The 18535-nt window shown below is 37.2% G+C and overlaps 1 protein-coding gene across 3 annotated transcripts; it reads left to right on the forward strand.

Moving 5' to 3' along the window:
• Nucleotides 1–824: 824 nt before the first annotated feature.
• On the forward strand, nt 825–17382 carry LOC120480362 (hyccin 2). 3 transcript variants are annotated; one of them, XM_039673412.2, is made up of 14 exons: nt 825–951; nt 1050–1150; nt 5018–5159; nt 7216–7270; nt 7489–7593; nt 7790–7969; nt 8064–8144; nt 9366–9481; nt 9859–9954; nt 10208–10324; nt 12342–12429; nt 13406–13556; nt 13791–13922; nt 16064–17382. In XM_039673412.2, exons 4-14 carry the CDS (start codon nt 7223–7225, stop codon nt 16654–16656), a joined length of 1707 nt encoding a protein of 568 aa, XP_039529346.1. In that variant the 5' UTR covers nt 825–951; nt 1050–1150; nt 5018–5159; nt 7216–7222; the 3' UTR covers nt 16657–17382. The 3 variants fall into 3 exon arrangements, with proteins under 3 accessions (XP_039529346.1, XP_039529344.1, XP_039529347.1); XM_039673410.2 differs by having other exon boundaries at nt 854–1150; XM_039673413.2 differs by lacking the exon at nt 13791–13922 and having other exon boundaries at nt 860–1150.
• The last annotated feature ends 1153 nt before the right edge of the window (nt 17383–18535 follow it).

Below are 18535 nucleotides of genomic sequence, written 5' to 3' on the forward strand. Positions count from 1 at the left end.
GTAGTAGGTAAGACGGTTGATAATAAAACAAGCTTTTTGTTAATGGATGTTCCTTCCACTTTGGACACTTTTTGCCCTGTGGACTTTAAGAGAATAATCTCTATTAAAACTTTTTCCAAACGCTCATAAACAGCCAATAGAGGATAATTTTGTCAATTCTGTCTTTAAGTTTATAGATCCAGTAAAAAATATAAAGTGCCATTTGAAATTTTCTTCTATAATGATCATTTTTATCAAGCCTGTATATTTAAGTTCAGTAATTTCACTTAAATTGCAATGAAGATTACCTATTAATTGTCATTTAAGTGAAATTACTGAACTTAAATATACAAGCTTGATAAAAAAGATCATTCTAGGAGAAAATTTCAAATGGCACTTAGAGGCTCTTTCAGGGAAAGAGTTAAAATGTATGTATAAAAGTAATTTGAAATGTTGATATAACCTTCATATAGCAAACAACAAAAAAGGGACATAAAACTGCCTGACATTGACAATATTCATGCACAGTTAATCAGATTCCTTATGGAAAATACAGAGCAACAGCACCCAGACAGGCTTGCTGTTTTTGCATGACCCCCACACATTATACCACAAGAGAATTGCAAACATAAAAAGGAATTTAAATTACACCCAAATAGTCGCTTTGATAGTAACTGGGAGTCCAGTCAAATGACACTTCCCTGAGTGCGTTTTTACTAAACACGGTTTACCTCTTCACCTGACCAGTAGAGTCGCTCTGATCGAGACCACGACACGACTGGCCAATAACCGCGCAGATCGATGAGCACCGATAAGCTCATAAATCACCACACTGCGCAGCTATTGGCCAGCCGCGGCGAGGGCTCGATCAGAGCGACTCAATTGGTCAGGTAAATAGCTGCAAGTTGGCAGGAAGAGCAGAGCTAGAGAGCGGAGATACATGATGATGTCAACACGGCAGTGAACCTCTCGGTCAGGCAAACGCAAGGCCTTTTTTAACCCATCGATTGCTTGATATTAACAGTAAATGTCCGGTGGGATTGTACAAGTAATGTTCTGCTTGATCTCAGGGGTGGTCGTTGTGTCCGGTCTGTCCTTTAAGACGCATTGCAGCTTTGCTCAAGGACTCTAGCGATCATCTGCAGCATCCGGAGGAGTCCAGATCCTACTGGTATGTAATTCACAACCATTCCATTAATAAATCAGTCAAATGTATGTGTGTGTGTGTGAGGATAGATGAGGCTATTTAAATAACGTGAATTTGAACCGCATACGTTGGAAGAGGATACCGATTCTGTTATATTTAACGTTATGTTTTAGGCCGAATGTTTATTGAATGTATTAAATTACATATATGGTGGTCACTAAAAAGTTAACAACAACATGTGATGTGTGACTTGATAACTGATTATTTTTCCAACCCGTTCAGACTTGAATTTTGTTTCAAGTACACAAAAATATGACAATACGTGTTTCTGTCTAAATACAAAATTCATTCAAATGTAAATACAACAAAAATGTATTATAAATAACAATATCCAGTTTTTTTAAATATTTATTTCAATATATATTGCAGTAAATGCTGGGTTTAAATGACATTTAGATGATTGTACAAATTGATTTGTTAGGCTGTTTTGAAAAACTTTGAATTTTAGTGTTGTTTACTAAAATATCATTACTGTAAACACATGAATCACGGTTAGATTATTAAACAATATATGGCGAACAAATAAACACTTTAGGCTAAGCATTTACACTTATTTTACACTTAGTCCCATATATTGACTTTTGGTGCTGTATTTTGAACCTGTAGGCAAATATTTAAAATTATGTAATATTTGTTTCAGCCTTGTGTCACTGGCTGTCATGCTTTTAATTTAAGAGGATAAAAAGATAACTCATAAATTGATTTATCTGCATCCAATCTTATACTCTTGTGATTTGGCTTGCAAAAACAAAAACAAAAACCAAAAAAAAAAAACCCATTACAAACAGAGAGCATGATGTCCAGTGGAATCCACTCTGGGTCTGAATTGGTTTAAATGTTAATAATAAACAGAACATCATTCTGCATATCATCTAATTTTTTGTCTTTTAAAGACACATGCACGCTAAAGTATTAACATAATGACTACATTTTAAAGCATTTTTCAATTTCTCTGTTCTCTGGATACCTTTGCGCCACACACACATTGGCACTATTCCACCTGGCATAACATTAGTTTAACTCTCATGCATGTCAAATGAATTGATGAAATGCCAGTAAGGCACACTTATAAACCAGCAGTATGAACCCCACTCGAAACACAGATGCACCAGTGTTGAGAGCAGGAAGCCGGCGTTCACTGAAAAACCACAGTCAAATGACACAGGAAGGATGGCGGCAATCACAGGGGCTTGATTTGCCACTGATGTAACCCTAGAGTAAATCTTTAATCAAACCAACTCAGACCTTTTGTTCCCTAGACAAGGGGTTGTTTTCATCTCAGAGGAGCTGGATTGTGACCCTTGCCTAGGATTTGTATTCTGTGCAGCACAGAGATTTGCCCTGGTGAGATTAGACACCATCTGGCTAATTTGACAGGATTGAGAGTGATGAGGCGCATCTCGCACTGTCAGAACAAAAATAATGCTTGTTGTGTTTGAACGCATGCATATGCTAGGAGTGCATATGTTCGTATATCTGTCCATATGTTTGCTTTGAATGTTTGTCCTCCCTATGGGAACAGCGCGAGATAAGCCTACAGTATCCTGGTGTTCAATGAGATTTTGAGTGCAGGTAAAATTGTGTGTCTGTGACAGTTTGGAGTGCGTTTTCAGTCGAGTACGTTGAGTGTGTTGCGCAACCTATTTAACAATGACCTTTCTGTTGTGTCCCGCTGCAGTCGACAGGGCGATCATAGTAAACTCTTGTTAATGCTCATTGAACGTGTACTACTTTGATCTCCGTTTAGTGAAATCACCTCTCATTTTCTCTCTTCCTCTCTCTTTGCACTAAGCTCTTTTCACAATGGCTATTTTAGGCCTGGCTGTGCGTACCTCTTCAGGGGACTGTATACACTTAATTATCTGGCGCTGAATCTTGTAAGCTTCTTAACGTTGGCAAGGGTTGGAGAGCAGGGACGCTAACCGTTGCGTCCATGTAGCAGAGGAATGTTTTGGTCAGGCAGATTGCCCCTGACTTGAGGTAAGGTGTTAATACTGAAGGTCTACAGTTTCTGTGTGATGAAGGGAGCATTTCACTACTTTTTTTTTGTCGCAGCCACGTTGCATTTCTCAAATATTTAGTCATGGTTGACTTTGAGTGTTTCGAAGCCTCAGGATAAACCTTCACTTTTAGAGAAATTGAATGGGTTGTTGACATAACATGTCCATGAACTTTAGTTACAGCATCAAGATTGTAGGTTAAAATCCATGTTTAAAGGGGAAAAAAATATGAATATATAAGAATGCTGCTTTTACTGTCCTTCCCAGACCCTGCTAAACAAACAAACAAACAAACACTTCATTTGTCTATTTTAGGTGAAGTTAAACCAGAGGACATTTCTGACATCCACTGCCAAAATTGAAAGAAAAAATATGTACAGTTGAAGAGGAATGTGCTAATATTTGACTAAAATTGAGATTAAAAATTGCTGAAATACATGACCAAAACCACCCAAGTTGCACTCGTTGATATGTAGCCAATTCTCACATAACCGGGTCATTCTCATTCTAGGTTAAATTTCATGTCCATTGATGATATTTTTTCTCTAACCATATTCTTCATAAATATAATTTCAAGTCAACTATTAGATTATATCAAAATATAAAAGATTTATCCCAAAACCACGTTATCTTACCAGCATCATGTGATGTCATTATAAGGCAAAATGTTGAAAGTTTCAACTGTTAATCGCGATTAATCACATCCAAAATAAAAGTTTGTCTTTACATAATATATATGTGTGTAGTGTGTATAATTATTTTGTATATATAAATACACACACATGCATGTATATATTTAAGAAAAATGTGTTCTTAATATATCAAATATTTATTTCTACACATAAATGTATAAATATATATAAAGTATATACATGCAAATATTTCTTATATTTTGTATATATATATATATATATATATATACAAAATAATTATACACACTACACACACATATTACGTAAACACAAACTTTTATTTTGGATGTTACTTATGTCAACTGTCATTGTCAATTATGTTTTGACAGATTTTTATTTTTTACTTTTTAAATGCCAGAGAACCTCACGTAAATTATTTTATTTAATTGTCTGTTCAGAAATCGTGGGAGAATCGTGATCTCTATTTGAAACAAAAATTGTGATTGTCAATTTATCCGTAATCATGCAGCTCTAATAAAAATGTTCTTATCCTTCGTGACCCTGCTGATAATTTTACACAAATTTCTTTCAAAAATTGTCACTGTAACTTTTGTTTTTGTCTATCTGCCGTACAGTTTAGCAATTATCAGTGTGTGAAGTGGCGTACAAATAGTTTGTTTTATTAAGTAAGCATATTGTTTTTACACTTTTGCTACTGTGAAATGTCCCCTAAATTAAAGAATGACTAAATATAATTTTTTTATGTTAGTTGCAACATTCACTGATGAACGGTGCCTGTACATATGCTAAGCTTAAAATGAAGCGAACAATAGTGGTACAGTAATGCAGTTAGCGCTGCCTCCTCTAGGCTATCTAAAGTCATGTCTTCAGCACAAGTAGGATTTTGTTTAGCGTGTAAATCATCTGTTCTATTCACCTCAGATTCCCTCCCAAACCACCAGCACAGCACTGCTTTCTAATCAGAGCAGAGCACACTCCCCCTCACCGTCACACTGCCATATGCAGAGCCTGCCATTTTAAGAGCTGCACAGTGCACACAAACATGCATAAACAACACAGACGTCCTGTATTAGGCCTGAATGGGGCAACACCTGCGTGTGTTTGCACCATTAAGCTCTCAGTTTGGAACATGAGCCCACAGTTGTCGTGGTAAATGTGATGCTTTTTGTGTTGGGCAGGTGTGTGAGCTTTAATGGAGATTTTGAGCGGGATGTGTGCGTCTTCTTTTTATCTGCCGGCTGTTTGACCAGAGATCAAGAGGCATGGAGAATCTGAGCCACATCTCTCCTTGTCTACACTTGTGAGCTGGGTTTGAGTCAGGTGAGCCACAATGAACACTAAAATGGTTTTGTGGAGTAAATGAAAGTACTCGCGAATTTGCATATTTCAAGACGATGGTAATACAATACAACACAGATGAAAAAATGGGAATTATGGAGTGATCAAATGATGTTGAGTGAATCAAACCATCTTATATTTCCAGGGATTCTTTGAAGAAACTCAACCTTGCTAAAAAAAATAAAAAATAGCACACACTTAAAGGGATAGTTCACTTTGAAATTAATTTTTGATATGTTTTAGCTTACCTCAAGTAATGCAGGTTTAGGGGGTCCACGTCAAAGAACATGCACAGAGAAGTCCGAATTAAACATGATTTAATGACTCATGAATGTAAGTACACATTGATGGCCTAAGACATGAAACGAGTGGTTTGTGTGAGAAAACGAACAGTATATAGTTTTTACCTCTTGTTAACAGCCATGTCGAATTGATCTGAATCAGATGTCCAACTGAACCGAACTGAACCGTGTCCAATGTTATGCCGGAAGTGATCTCTCGTGCGTCTACGTCATGCATTGTTTACACAGAGATTTCGGAAGTTTTACCTTTCACTAAACATATTTAGATATATCGAAATCATTCAGAATCATAAATCAATCATGTTTAGAAAAAAAAAATTACTTATTGTTTTTAAATGAGAATTAATACAGTGGTGTGAATAAGTTTGGACACCCACGCTAAAGTTGCCTAAAAAGAGGAATAAAAAAACAATCTTTTGGATATTGATCCCCACACCATCACACACCATTCACCATGCCTAGAGATTGGCATGGTTTTACTTCAGTTAGCCTAATAGCTGGTTTGATTTGCATTGAAAGATGATCTTATGGAAAGTACCCCATGCCAATCTCTAGGTGTGGTGGAAGGTGTGTGAGGATGTGGGTCTATTTTAATTCCAAAGGCCAAGGGAACTTTATCAGGATGCATATTATCCTGGATCCATGAAATAACTGGCTTTTAAAAATAAAAATCTGCCTGACTCTATGGGAGTTTAACATAGGGGTGCCCTGACTTATGCACCCTGTATTTTATGGAAAAACGTTTATCTATTTATGATACATTATTCATTCACAAAGAAAATTTGTGTCCTTAAAGGTTGGAGTTTTCCTCATTTTTCTAATTAAGGCATTAAGATCAATATCCAAAAGATGATTTTTTGTTTTTCTTTTTAGGCAACTTTAGCATGGGTGTCCAAACTTATTCACACCACTGTATATGAAACGGTAATATTGACTGTCGGGTAATACTATCAAGTCAGTAACAGTTTCTAAAATGTGACCAAACCTCACAAAAACCAGCACGACCAAGAAGGGAGACCAACTAAGACCAGCAAACCAGGTTAAAAAAAATTAACTTGTACTCTAGGTTAGAGTCTCCTGCTCACCAAGGCAGGATTTATTGAATCAAAAATACAGTAATAAGAGTACTATTGTCAAATAGTACAATTTAAAATGTGTCTATTTAGATATAATGTATAATGTAATTTATTCCTGTGATGGCAAAGCTGAGACAGCCATTACTCCAGTATTCAGTGTCAAATGGTCCTTCAGAAATAATTCTAATAATCATTTCTTATTATCAAAGTTGAGAAAAGTTGTGTTTGTGCTGCTTTATATTTTTGTGAAAATCGTGATGATTTTTTTCAGGATTTATTTGAAATGGGAACTTTTATCCTTGCTTAAAAAAATTATTAATTTCTATAAAAAAAAATAATGTTATTGACCCTAAACTTTTGAAAGGTATTGCAGATAGTGTAGATATACTTCATATTTATTTAAAAAAAAATTATGGTATTTAAACATAAATTTGACCTCAGCCTCAACCATGAAACTGTTTTGCATTACTTAATGGAATAATGCAAAATATATTCATGGTCGATGAGAGAGTTTGCCAGGCAATTTCTTTATGATTTCAGTGACATTGACAGGTGTGGCAAATTAAATATGGGCCACGATTTTGCTCCAAGTGTGGTACTAATATTAATTTTCTTTACATGTGTTCTTACTCTTCATATTTCACTTATTTTCTCTGTCAGGAGGACCATGCTCAGCTCACACCGTGTGGTGGAGGAATGGCTCTCTGAGTTCAAGGTGAGAAGTTTGACATCTTTTCAGGCTTTAATATGCTGTTTTTTTATATAGCTCAGTCAAATTAAGTCCTCCCTTCCCAAGTGATCCGAGCGCAATGGCCCATTAACCACATTTGGAATCTCATAACATAATGGAGGAATATTTCAGCCTCCAAGTTAATTAAACTCCAGGCCGATTCAGGCTACTTAGTCATGCCAAGCACCGTTTCTCCTCTTTAGACCTTACCCGAAGAGCAAATCCGCAGCTATTCTGGCAGCCTGCGTCTGAAGAAGGCTCTGGTACCCGCTCTCTATGCTGTTATTCAGGAGCAGCCCTGCAGTGAGGTACTATTTGAAATGATTTCTGTTTTATTTAGAAATGTTATGGTTATTTTCTATGGGAGTTTTAATTTCGTATTGTATATCTAGATCTGTGAAATGAATTCATGTTGCAAAGGAGTGATCCTCTCAGTTTGTGTGTTCATCCCATACTGTCTTTATCACTTTAAATCACTCTCTTTTTTTCTTCCTTGCTCTCTAGCTGCTGGCTCCAGTGTGTCATCAGTTGTTTGAGTTGTACCGGCGCTCAGAGGAGGGTTTGCGTCAGTTTACCCTGCAGTTCCTGCCTGAACTCATCTGGGTGTACTTGCGTCATTCAGCCAGCAGAGAGCGCTACCGCAATGGCTGCGTGGAAGCCCTGCTACTGGGGATCTATAACCTGGTGAGAGATTAGTCAATGTGCTAGCATTACTTGTCATTTCCTGAAATTTAATATCTAAATATGACATATGGTATGTGTACATCTTCTGTTACAGGAAATTGTGGACAGTAAAGGAAATTCCAAGCTGCTGTCATTCACTATACCATCTCTCTCTAAGCCTTCAATATACCATGAGGTATGAAGTAAAATACAAACTATGGTCTGGGTCAAATTGACCCTAATTGTTTTTGGTTTTTTTTACATTTTCTTCTCACACATTACTATGGAGGCGTATTGCATTCACTTGAAGAAAAAAAAATCTACTCTGTTTTTCTGAATTAATGAGTTAATTTTTCATGAGAAAAAAAATTTGCTCTGTTTTTCTGAATTAATGAGTTAATTTTTCATGAGAATTTTTTTTTCTCTGTTTTTCTGAATTAATTAGTTAATTTTTCATGAGAATTTTTTTTTTTTGCTCTGTTTTTCTGAATTAACGAGTTAATTTTTCATGAGAATTTTTTTGCTCTGTTTTTCTGAATTAATGAGTTAATTTTTTGGTCTGTTTTTCTGAATTAATGAGTTAATTAGAGTTAACTCGTTAATTCAGAAAAACAGAGCAAAAAAAAAAAAAAATTCCATGAAAAATTAACTCGTTAATTCAGAAAAACAGAGCAAAAAAAAAAAATCCATGAAAAATTAACTCATTAATTCAGAAAAACAGAGCAAAATATTTTTTTCTCATGAAAAATTAACTCATTAATTCAGAAAAACGGAGCAAAAAAACCAAAACATTTCCATGAAAAATTAACTCATTAATTCAGAAAAACAGCAAAAAAAAAAAAAAAAAAATTTCCATGAGAAATTAACTCATTAATTCAGAAAAACAGCAAAAAAAAAAAAAAAAAAAATTCCATGAAAAATTAACTCATTAATTCAGAAAAACAGAGCAAAAACTTTTTTTCTCATGAAAAATTAACTCATTAATTCAGAAAAACAGAGCAATTTTTTTCTCGTGAAAAATTAACTCGTTAATTCAGAAAAACAGAGTAGATTTTTTTTTCTTCAAGTGAATGCAATACGCCTCCGTACTTTACCAAAAAAGGAGAAAATATGTATATTATATTATATGACAGTATTACAACAATTTGAATTTCGTTCATCCGAAAAGTACCCAAACCTCCTCTAAAACTAGTCAATAGACCAGGCAAATGAGTTTAGACTGGTTTAAGATGTTTTTTCAGCAGGATACACTCCGACTGACACTTGTTTACATACTCTCCCAATGAAAATAAGTCCAATTCCATATTATCTACTAGAACGCTTTCATTGAACTTTAACATGGCTGTTAAAAACTTTTTAATTTGCAGGGCTTAAACATATGAATAATTCAAGTCGAACACTTTTATGTTTAATGCAGCCATCTAGCCTGGGGTCCATGGCGTTAACCGAGGGAGCCCTGAACCAGCACGACCTCATCCGGGTGGTGTACAGCGGCCTGCTATCTCAGAGAGAGACGTTCACCTCACAGAACAGGTGCTTTTTTCTTGTCAGACTGGGGTTTTGTACTTATTCCTACATGTGGAGGAAGTAGGTTTGATGTGTGGAAGATTTCTGGGCTTTTGATTAATTCCGCTATCGCCCGCTGGACTGTTTTATTACCATGACTCAGCTGTTACTTTTTCCTGCTGGGTATAATGATATTTCAGCATTTTATTTCATTAAACCACTGCTGGAGCAGTGACAGCGAGATCTGTGCATATGTAGTGTGATTTGTTATTACCCATTCGACTGGCTAGATACACGGCGACAGTCACTGACTCATAATGTACCGCTGTCTGATTTGTCGATGCAAAATTATGCAGATGTCAGAGGGGGTTATGTGTGTGTGTGTGTGTTTATGTTTCTTGCAGGTTTGAGGTGCTGTCTTTTCTAATGCTCTGCTACAACTCAGCCGTGGTCTTTATGCCTGCATCCTCCCATCAATCGGCTTGCAGAATGAGCACGCGGTAAGGGGCGTATGAGTTACTTTCTCTGCTAACGATCCGGGAACATTTGGCCTGTCTGTCTCTCTCTCTCTCTCTCTCTCTCTCTGAAATGTCTTGCTGGAACAGACAGAGATGGAATGATTAAATGGATTAAAGGGAATATTGATTTGGAGAGAGAGAGCAAAGGATTTCTGTGGCGGGTCATAGCATTAGCATAAAGACCGCCAAATAAACATGTCATTAGAAATTCTCTATTCTCTCTCTTTTTATGCAGACTGTGTGTGAGCGGTTACCCGCGACAGCAGCAAAAGCAGTGGAAGGAGCCGTATTACCGTATGCGATTGGAGCCGGAGTTTATGGTGCAGATGTTGACTGCTGTTTACCATGCAATGTAAGTTTTCTGAGCCGGGTCTTCATTATCCACCTTATTTTTCACGCTAGAGCAGGGTCCGCCATTTAAAAAAAAATAATGTTAGATATCTGGTAAGTCACTTCTGCTAATATTAGTTGGATTGTGAACCCACAGACTCTACGGGTTCACAGTGTTGAGTGTGTAGTTTTGACTGGCTAGCTACCTTTTAATATGAACTACAGACAGACTACCGTCCTTTGCGCAGTTAAGCCGCCTTCCCACTGCATGCATTTCGCCCCCTAGTGTCAGTCACGTGGAACTTGAAATTGGTCGTGAAGCAAACGTTACCTCGGCTAATCACAATGGTAAAATGAATTATTTGAATGAATGAAATGCATGTATGAATACACTACCGGTCAAAAAGATCAGTAATATATTTTATGTTTTTAAAAGAAGTCTCTTCTGCTCACCAAGGCTGCAATTATTTGATAAAAAATACAAAAAAACGGTAATATTGTAAAATATTATTACAATTTAAAACAGCGGTTTTCTATGTGAATATATAGTGAAGTGTAATTTATTCCTGTGATCAAAGCTGAATTTACAGCATCATTACTCTTCAGTGTCGCATGATCCTACAGAAATTATTATAATATGATGCTCAAGAAACATTTATGATTATTATCCATGTTGAAAACAGTTTTTACAATTTTATTTCAGGATTCTTTGATGAATAGAGTTCAAAAGAACAGAACTGATATGAAATGGAAAGCTGTTGTAACTTTAATCACTACCATTCAAAAGTTTGGGGTTTGTTTTTGGGGGAAAGAAATTAGAAAATACTTTTATTCATCAAGGATGAGTTAAATTGATCAAAAGTTACAGTAAAGACATTTATAATGTTAGAAAAGATTGTTTTAAATAAATGCTGTTCTTTTGAACTTTCTATTCATTAGAATTTTGGGGGGGAAATGGTACACGACTGTTTTCAACATTGAAAATAAAAATGTATGTTTTTGGGACACGTTAAATGACATTATTGGTGTTCAAAGTGTAGCTGTAGTTTAAGTATTTCTCTTGTGTGTGTTTGAGCGACACATATGTGAGAAACCGCCAAAATTCCCGTACGTTTGCTCTTTCCACTTTCGTTAATGGCAGACCCACGGAAAAGCATTCCTTTAATATTTGGCCACTTCTTTACATTAGCAATGTTACAGCCACTGTAATTTCTTGAATAATAACATGTGGACACCAAAACACACAAACTAGTGAACTTTTATTTTGAAGTCGTGATAAATGAACCGTTTGCATATATAGAAACATATTGATGTATTTTGTGTGGCGTAAGTTTATAGATTATTTACGTTACAAATCTGGTGAAATGTACTTTGCATTCCCATATGAACGTCATAAACAACCCAAACTCACAGCATATACAGAAATTGCATTAAACAAGCTGCTGAGACACGCATTGAAGACCGTCTACTCCGAGTCACAACACAAAATAATTGAAAATGTTCTCATGAGATGTCAGGCCACTTCTTTATATCATCCCCCTACCGCGGGTGTGATAAATATTAACCATCACGGTTTTTAATATTGTTTTGTGCGTGCTCCCATAACATGGCTTTGTACCGGCCAGTGAAACGGAAGTCTAACACATTAAAAGGAAGTACGACGTTATCGTATTTACTTCCATGTTGCAAAATAAGGTGGATAGCACAAGTAGTCAATTTTTTGTTCCATCCTGCTATTCTTCTCTAATAAGAGGGTTATTTGATATAGATGTTGCATAATTTTGGCTGAATGCTGAAAGATGCACTGTTTTACTGTGGTTTTTATCAAATAAAGGCTGCCTTGGTGAGCATAAGAGACCTCATTTAAAAGACTTATCGACCACAAACTTTTAAATGGTTGTGCATTTCTGAGTAGCGTTCGGATCTATTTTCTTTTTGCATGTGTTATATATTTAATTCCTGTTAATTCTCAATTAACGGTTTGAGTGGTGTGCTAATGATCTCATCTGCATAATGATACTCTCTCATATCAACTCCAGTTATAATGGGCAGTGGGATCTGGGAAGGGAAGCTTTGGATGACATCCTCTACCGAGCACAGCTAGACCTCCATGCCCAGCCATTACTGGTAAGTCTTCCGCTGTCTGCACACCATTGTATGATGTGAAATGCTTTTGTTACAGTACACTTACGGAAATATAAAGTGGGGTCTGAAAGTCTGAGACGCGTGGAAATTTCTAATCAAATTCAAACCAATTTCAAATCTTATGAACAGATGTTTTTGCTTCCATTAAGCCACAAAATGCTCTTGTATCATTTTAAATTTATGCAAGAACATCATCATCATCATCATCGGAGCTGTGTTTGACTTCGAAATCGCCCCGCCCCTATACCCTCATTCATTACTCCACTTTTTGCAAAACTTTTAATTCTAGCAGGAATGAAAATATTTATCTTGAACTCTGTCATGGAAACTAGCATGTTTCAACCCTAATTAAATGATTAATGGATGATTAAGCTGCTCCATCTTCTGGTGAGACGTGGGAATTATTTCGGCATGACAATTCCCTAGCAGTGAATTATGGGTATTCTCTAGCCGTTGAGTGTACATCAGTTGTACACTCGTTTTTGGGATGCATTATGGGATTGAATATGTGCACTTATGGTTTCGGACACCACTACAAATGACTGTCCCTTTAAATAGTGCCCGATTTCAGACACAGCCTAGGTTTTATCCAAACTTGAGGAGTTTATATAGCTCAAAGTGCTACTGCCATTTGAAGCAAAATGAGCAAAAACAACAAATATGTCAAGTACCGGTAATTAAATTATTATTATTCCTATTTTTTTATTCCTATTTTTTATTATCATTATTTATTTGTATAAATTATAAATTATTATTATTATTTTATAAATTCTTGACAATTTTATGAATTTAACTTGTTCTCAAATTGTTACCCTGAAAATATACTGTATTGTTCTAGTAAAGTTGTAGTTGTGGTTTATTTTGCCACAAGAAAATGTCTTTCAAGAGCAAAATTTAGATTGTAATTGTTAATGGAAATGTAATGTTTCACTGCATAATGTTGACCCCTGACCCTCAGGTGGCAAATGCAATTAGCCGCTCACTTCCGTCCCGTCCTCCGGAGGGCTCGCGGAACCTTCTGGAGGTGGAAGTAGCACATACCGGGAGATGCATCTCACAGGCAGCTGTCACTGCCGCCTCCATTCGTCGCCTCCGCTGGAAACGAGAAGGTACGCGAGATATGCACACACACACACACACACAGCCTTTTATACCAATCTTTTTGCCTTCACCAATCTTATTCCCTTCATGATCATTTAAACCATAATGAGAACATTAACATGACATCCTCATCAGTCCCTTCATTGCATCCATTCAAGCTTCAGGAAATGGAGCCCATTCTTTTGTGTGAAATTTTCCCTCTGTCAGCATCATGTTTAGTTCGCTCACTGTCTTCATCTCAGATTGTTTTGATTTCACAACCACGGCTGAATTCTACGCCTCCATCATCCCCAGCCGATACACCCCCCCGGAGAGACCAGACAATCCTGTGGCATGCGGGCGGATAAAGTGCACCATTCACCTAACCTTGCAAGGTGGTAGGCAGGGCTCAGGAACATCTCACCATTACACGGTGTCACTTAGTCCTTACACAAGCCCTGCCCTTGTTCACCATAGAAAGTGTTCATTATCATTAATATTTTCCATTATTATTATTATCAATATTGAAGTGACCCAATTGCATGGAAACTTCCTCCTGTCTTTTACTAGTGTCTCCACATACCTTGTGATCATTTGTGATCAATTGTTTTAGGAGCCCTTTACAGTGCTTGCAAGGCAAGATGATTTTCTCTACAAATTTGTGAAATTCATTTAGCTTGAGTTACTTAATGAGCAGATTCATTCAAACATTTTTAAGGACAATTTTGTAGTGCACTACACTGTCATCTTAAATTTCTTAAAAGGAAATTTCCCTGAGATGTTCTGCTTTCAAATTAGTAATAGTATTTGCATACTGAATTGTGAGTGGCCTTCTTTTGGTTCATTCAAACCATGTTGGAATGATCGTACAGAGTTTGAGAACTGAGTGCACATGAGTACTAGTTACATTTTTTTTTAAATAGTTGAAAGTTTTTCTGGATTTTTTTGATGAATAGAAAAAACAGCATTTATTTGAAATAGACATAATTTGTAAATTTATAAAAATATTTACTGTTACTTTTGATCAATTTAATACATCCTTATTGAATAAGACTTAATTGCTTTAAAAAAAATGTACTGAACTTAAAGTTTTGAATGGTAGTGAAATTACGCATTGAATTGTGATTCTTATTTTAATTAGTTTTAGAATTAACTAGCAGAATTATAGAATCCAATGAGGAAAACATAATTAATTACCAATTCTAGAAAATAAATTATCTTCCCGGCCAAGAAAGAGTAAGAGAGTTTAAGAGTAAGAGTTTTCCAACTTAAGTAAATAAAGTACTATCAGGGTTATAGCATAGGTATTGCTAGATCAAGATGTTTAAGTGACTTCGATCTTTTTATGTGTGGCAAACGAGACAATAAAACATGGATATAATGGTCTAATAAACAAAAACTATGGTAGGCTACACAGAAAGAGAGACATAGAAGAAAAGATAATGGTAAAGATAATACGATCGGTTAACAACAACCTACAAGAAACGGATACTTGCATGGACTTCGGTTGCTGAGGATTTTGCCAGGAGTGCGCTGAATCGTTCGTTTGGGTTCTTGGGGTGGTCTACGTTGAATGCAAAGAAATGAACTTGAAGGCGAAGTTGCCACAAGGAGACCGGAAGATGTTGTCTCAAAGAGATTGAGCAAAGATCTGAACTAATCAGACACTCTTAAAGGTCCAATCAGTTCACACACATTTGGTGAGGTGACCAATCAAAGATGAACGGGAGAAAGTCTTCGTTCCCTTTTATCTCCATTTACATGTTCATGGTGGCATGGAGAAATTGTGCAGTCTTGACACAAAAGTATGGTAAAATTACTATGATGCAATGAATCATAACATATTGTTCACCATTGATTTAAAAACAAAAGGGGATTCTGTTGACATCATCTTTGGAATTCAACATTTGAAGTCACTCTAACAACTAAAGAATCAGAACTAGCCTAATAAAACATAGGGACATATATAAAACACAGGAGAAATACTATTAACATTTGGGAAAGTTTGTGGGTAATTCAATGTCCTTGTGTATTGGAAGTTTATCTCTATAGTCTTTGACCAAATGGGTAGTGCCGTCTGGTCTCCTATGCTGTCTTTGAGGATTGCAGACACAGTCTCTTGCTGAGATGGTTCAGGGGAGCAGAGATGATAACGGTCTTTGAAGAGAACTGGTTTGAGGGCTGATGACAACAGGGGAGAGGGGGAAGGTTTTATGACGTCTAGAGCATTTTGATTAAGTCCATTCGTTACACGTCGGTATGAATATAAGTGAATGGAGCGAATGAAGACTGGTGTAATTGGAGCTTGACACTTCAAAGACGGTGCCATGTTGTTTTCTGCTGGCTGTGAGCCTGTGTAGGAGAATTAACACAAGATGCAGCATTTCACGGAGATGGATCCAAAAGCTAGAGCTTATACCTCTAAGCTCACCTAACCCTATTCTTTGCTGCCTTGCAAGCGCTAGTATTTCCTCCAAGATATTCAAAATCCAACATTCTGTTTTCTCTGCCTCATTTTCCCCTTGCTGTGTATTAGATGCCGACGGCGTGAGCTGCGGAGAGGACTCTTTTGACCCAGATGAAGGGTTTTCCTCTGGGGCTTCCAGCAGCAGCCAGCCCAGCAGCGTGAAACGTGACTGGGTCCTAACTGGCGTTCGACCTTCACGAGATCCGGGAGCCAGGCTGAGGGAGAGCGCGTCGGCCGACACCAGAGCGGCGCTCCGAAGCCTTCACCAACAGCACCAGTCCCCTCCCCCTGCCGTCAGCCTCCGAACCGCCGAGAGCAGCCGCAGCCCGAGTCCCAGCACCACTCGACGCTTTCTGGACCCGCATTACATCTCTCCCTTTGCTGGTGCGCCACCCAAAACCAGTAGCACGTCTTCAAGCAAGTCTCTTGACTGTACTGGCCTCAACGGCTCATCGGGACCCACAGATAGCCTGTCGCTGGGAAGCCTCAGCGCAGACAGGGCTCACTATCTGTCAGCCATCAGTTTGCAAGAGGAACGTCTTGGGCAAGCGTCGCGGAGCCAGGATCTCCTTTCCCCCGGGAGTCCGTTCTCCTCTGGAAGCCCACTGTCCAAACAGTCTCGATCATCCAGTTTTAATATGCAGATTATTTCCCAGGTCTAAAATGATTTTGCTGGACTATGTGTGCATGAGTGAGAGAGAGAGAGAGAGAGAGAGAGAGAGCGTGTGTGAGAGAGAGAGAGGCAGAAATGTTAACGTGCATGCGTACAAGCATGTTGTCTTATGGTGTGTGTGTGTGTGTGAATGTGATCGAATGAGGGTGCGCTCACACACTTTTATTTGAACACTACATTATGCACTTGGGTTCGGTGTGGAGGAAATATTTGTTTTGCACAAAGGATATATTCAAGTGCACATGATCCGAGACTGTTTTTAAATGTGCCATACAAACAAACAATAACAACATGGTGTTAGGAACAAACATTACTGTATCAGAGCAATGAACTTCAAAAACCGACAATCATGGTCAGTGCATCGAGAAAGCCCTGATAGTGCATGATCCAAAGAGTCTTATCCAGCCCACCTGTACTGTAGGTCGTCCTGAAGAAATCCTCTTCCATGTCACCGTTTTCGGTTTGTGCTGATTGAGCTTACTGTTGCCTGTGCTGTCCACCCATCATAGAAAATAGATTGTGTGGACTGCCTCAATGAAATGTTATAAAAAACTGTATGTGTTGTACTTTGGAACAGGTTTATATTTTAAATTGTGTATATTTGTGTAAATGATTATTGTACTATAGAAAGAGTATATGCTAACAGAATCTATATTGCTTGTACAGAGATAGAAAGCTATCTGCTGAATGGTGAATAAATGTGCTGTTCATGGGAGTGCAGTCTTGTTTTTTCATATACTATTTTATATGGGGATCAATGCAATAGACTGTATGTTATTAGGTTATCATATGGTAGACATTAGTTATATTATTAATATGATATACATACAAATAAACATATATATTTTAGACCTTTAAGCATACAAGAGAAATAGTATTTTTTTTGCCTCATAAAGATCCCCCCCCCACCCCCCCACTAACTCTAAGAACATACATTTTTTATTCATTGATAATATGTCTATACGCAACAGATAGACACACCGCAGCTCGTATGTAAACAAATCACACACGGCTGTGTTGACAGCTGATTTAGTCACTGTGATAGATGTGACCAGTAAAGGATAAAAAATACGGAGGCAGCAGTTGGGGTTTATTTCCACAGGATGGGGTACAAAAGTAAAGCCAATGCTAACCCAATGGTGGTTAACCAAACATAGCAAAAAATAATAATAATAATTAAAAAAAAAAACATATAATAACGATGGGTCACTGCATTTGCCTCTCAAAAATTTACAGAGATCAAGGGCTTACAGAACCTGTTCTTGGTGGCCAGCACCAATTAACACATAAAGGGGGATACACAGACATATAATGGGCATTACACACAATAAACATAAACAAACACCTCAAATAATACTATCAAATGACTTCACTTAATAAATATACTTCTTAACAACCAAAAGAAAAGCAAGCAAAATAGTCCTTGGAGTTCCCCCGGAGAAGAAACCGGAATGGTTGTGGCCCAATCATCGGCCGGAACCCTATATATACGTCCAATGTTTCAACTCAAACCTCTTTAGATGGTGCACCAGGTCACGGGACTCGACGAGACGTATCAAACAAACGAACAAACAAAAAGAACGGTAAGAATAAACTTAAACTGAACGTTAAAGAGTGTGCGCACTTCTTAACTCCAAACGAAAGTTTAAATAAAGTTTATTAAATTAAAAGAATGTTGTTGTGTATTCTTTACTGTAAACAAATTCCATTAAATAAAACTCAAACTGACCTGACCCAGGCTCACCTGTCCCCAACTCCCAGCATGCACAGTTGAACACACGTCTGTGCAACTGTCATTGTACTGTAGCCTACTGCGTTACATTATCTCATCCCATCTCACCAACAGTTTAATTCTCGCACATCCAAAC

Source organism: Pimephales promelas, chromosome 21 (genome assembly GCF_988280905.1).
Source record: "Pimephales promelas chromosome 21, fPimPro1.hap1.1, whole genome shotgun sequence".
Taxonomy (NCBI): domain Eukaryota; kingdom Metazoa; phylum Chordata; class Actinopteri; order Cypriniformes; family Leuciscidae; genus Pimephales; species Pimephales promelas.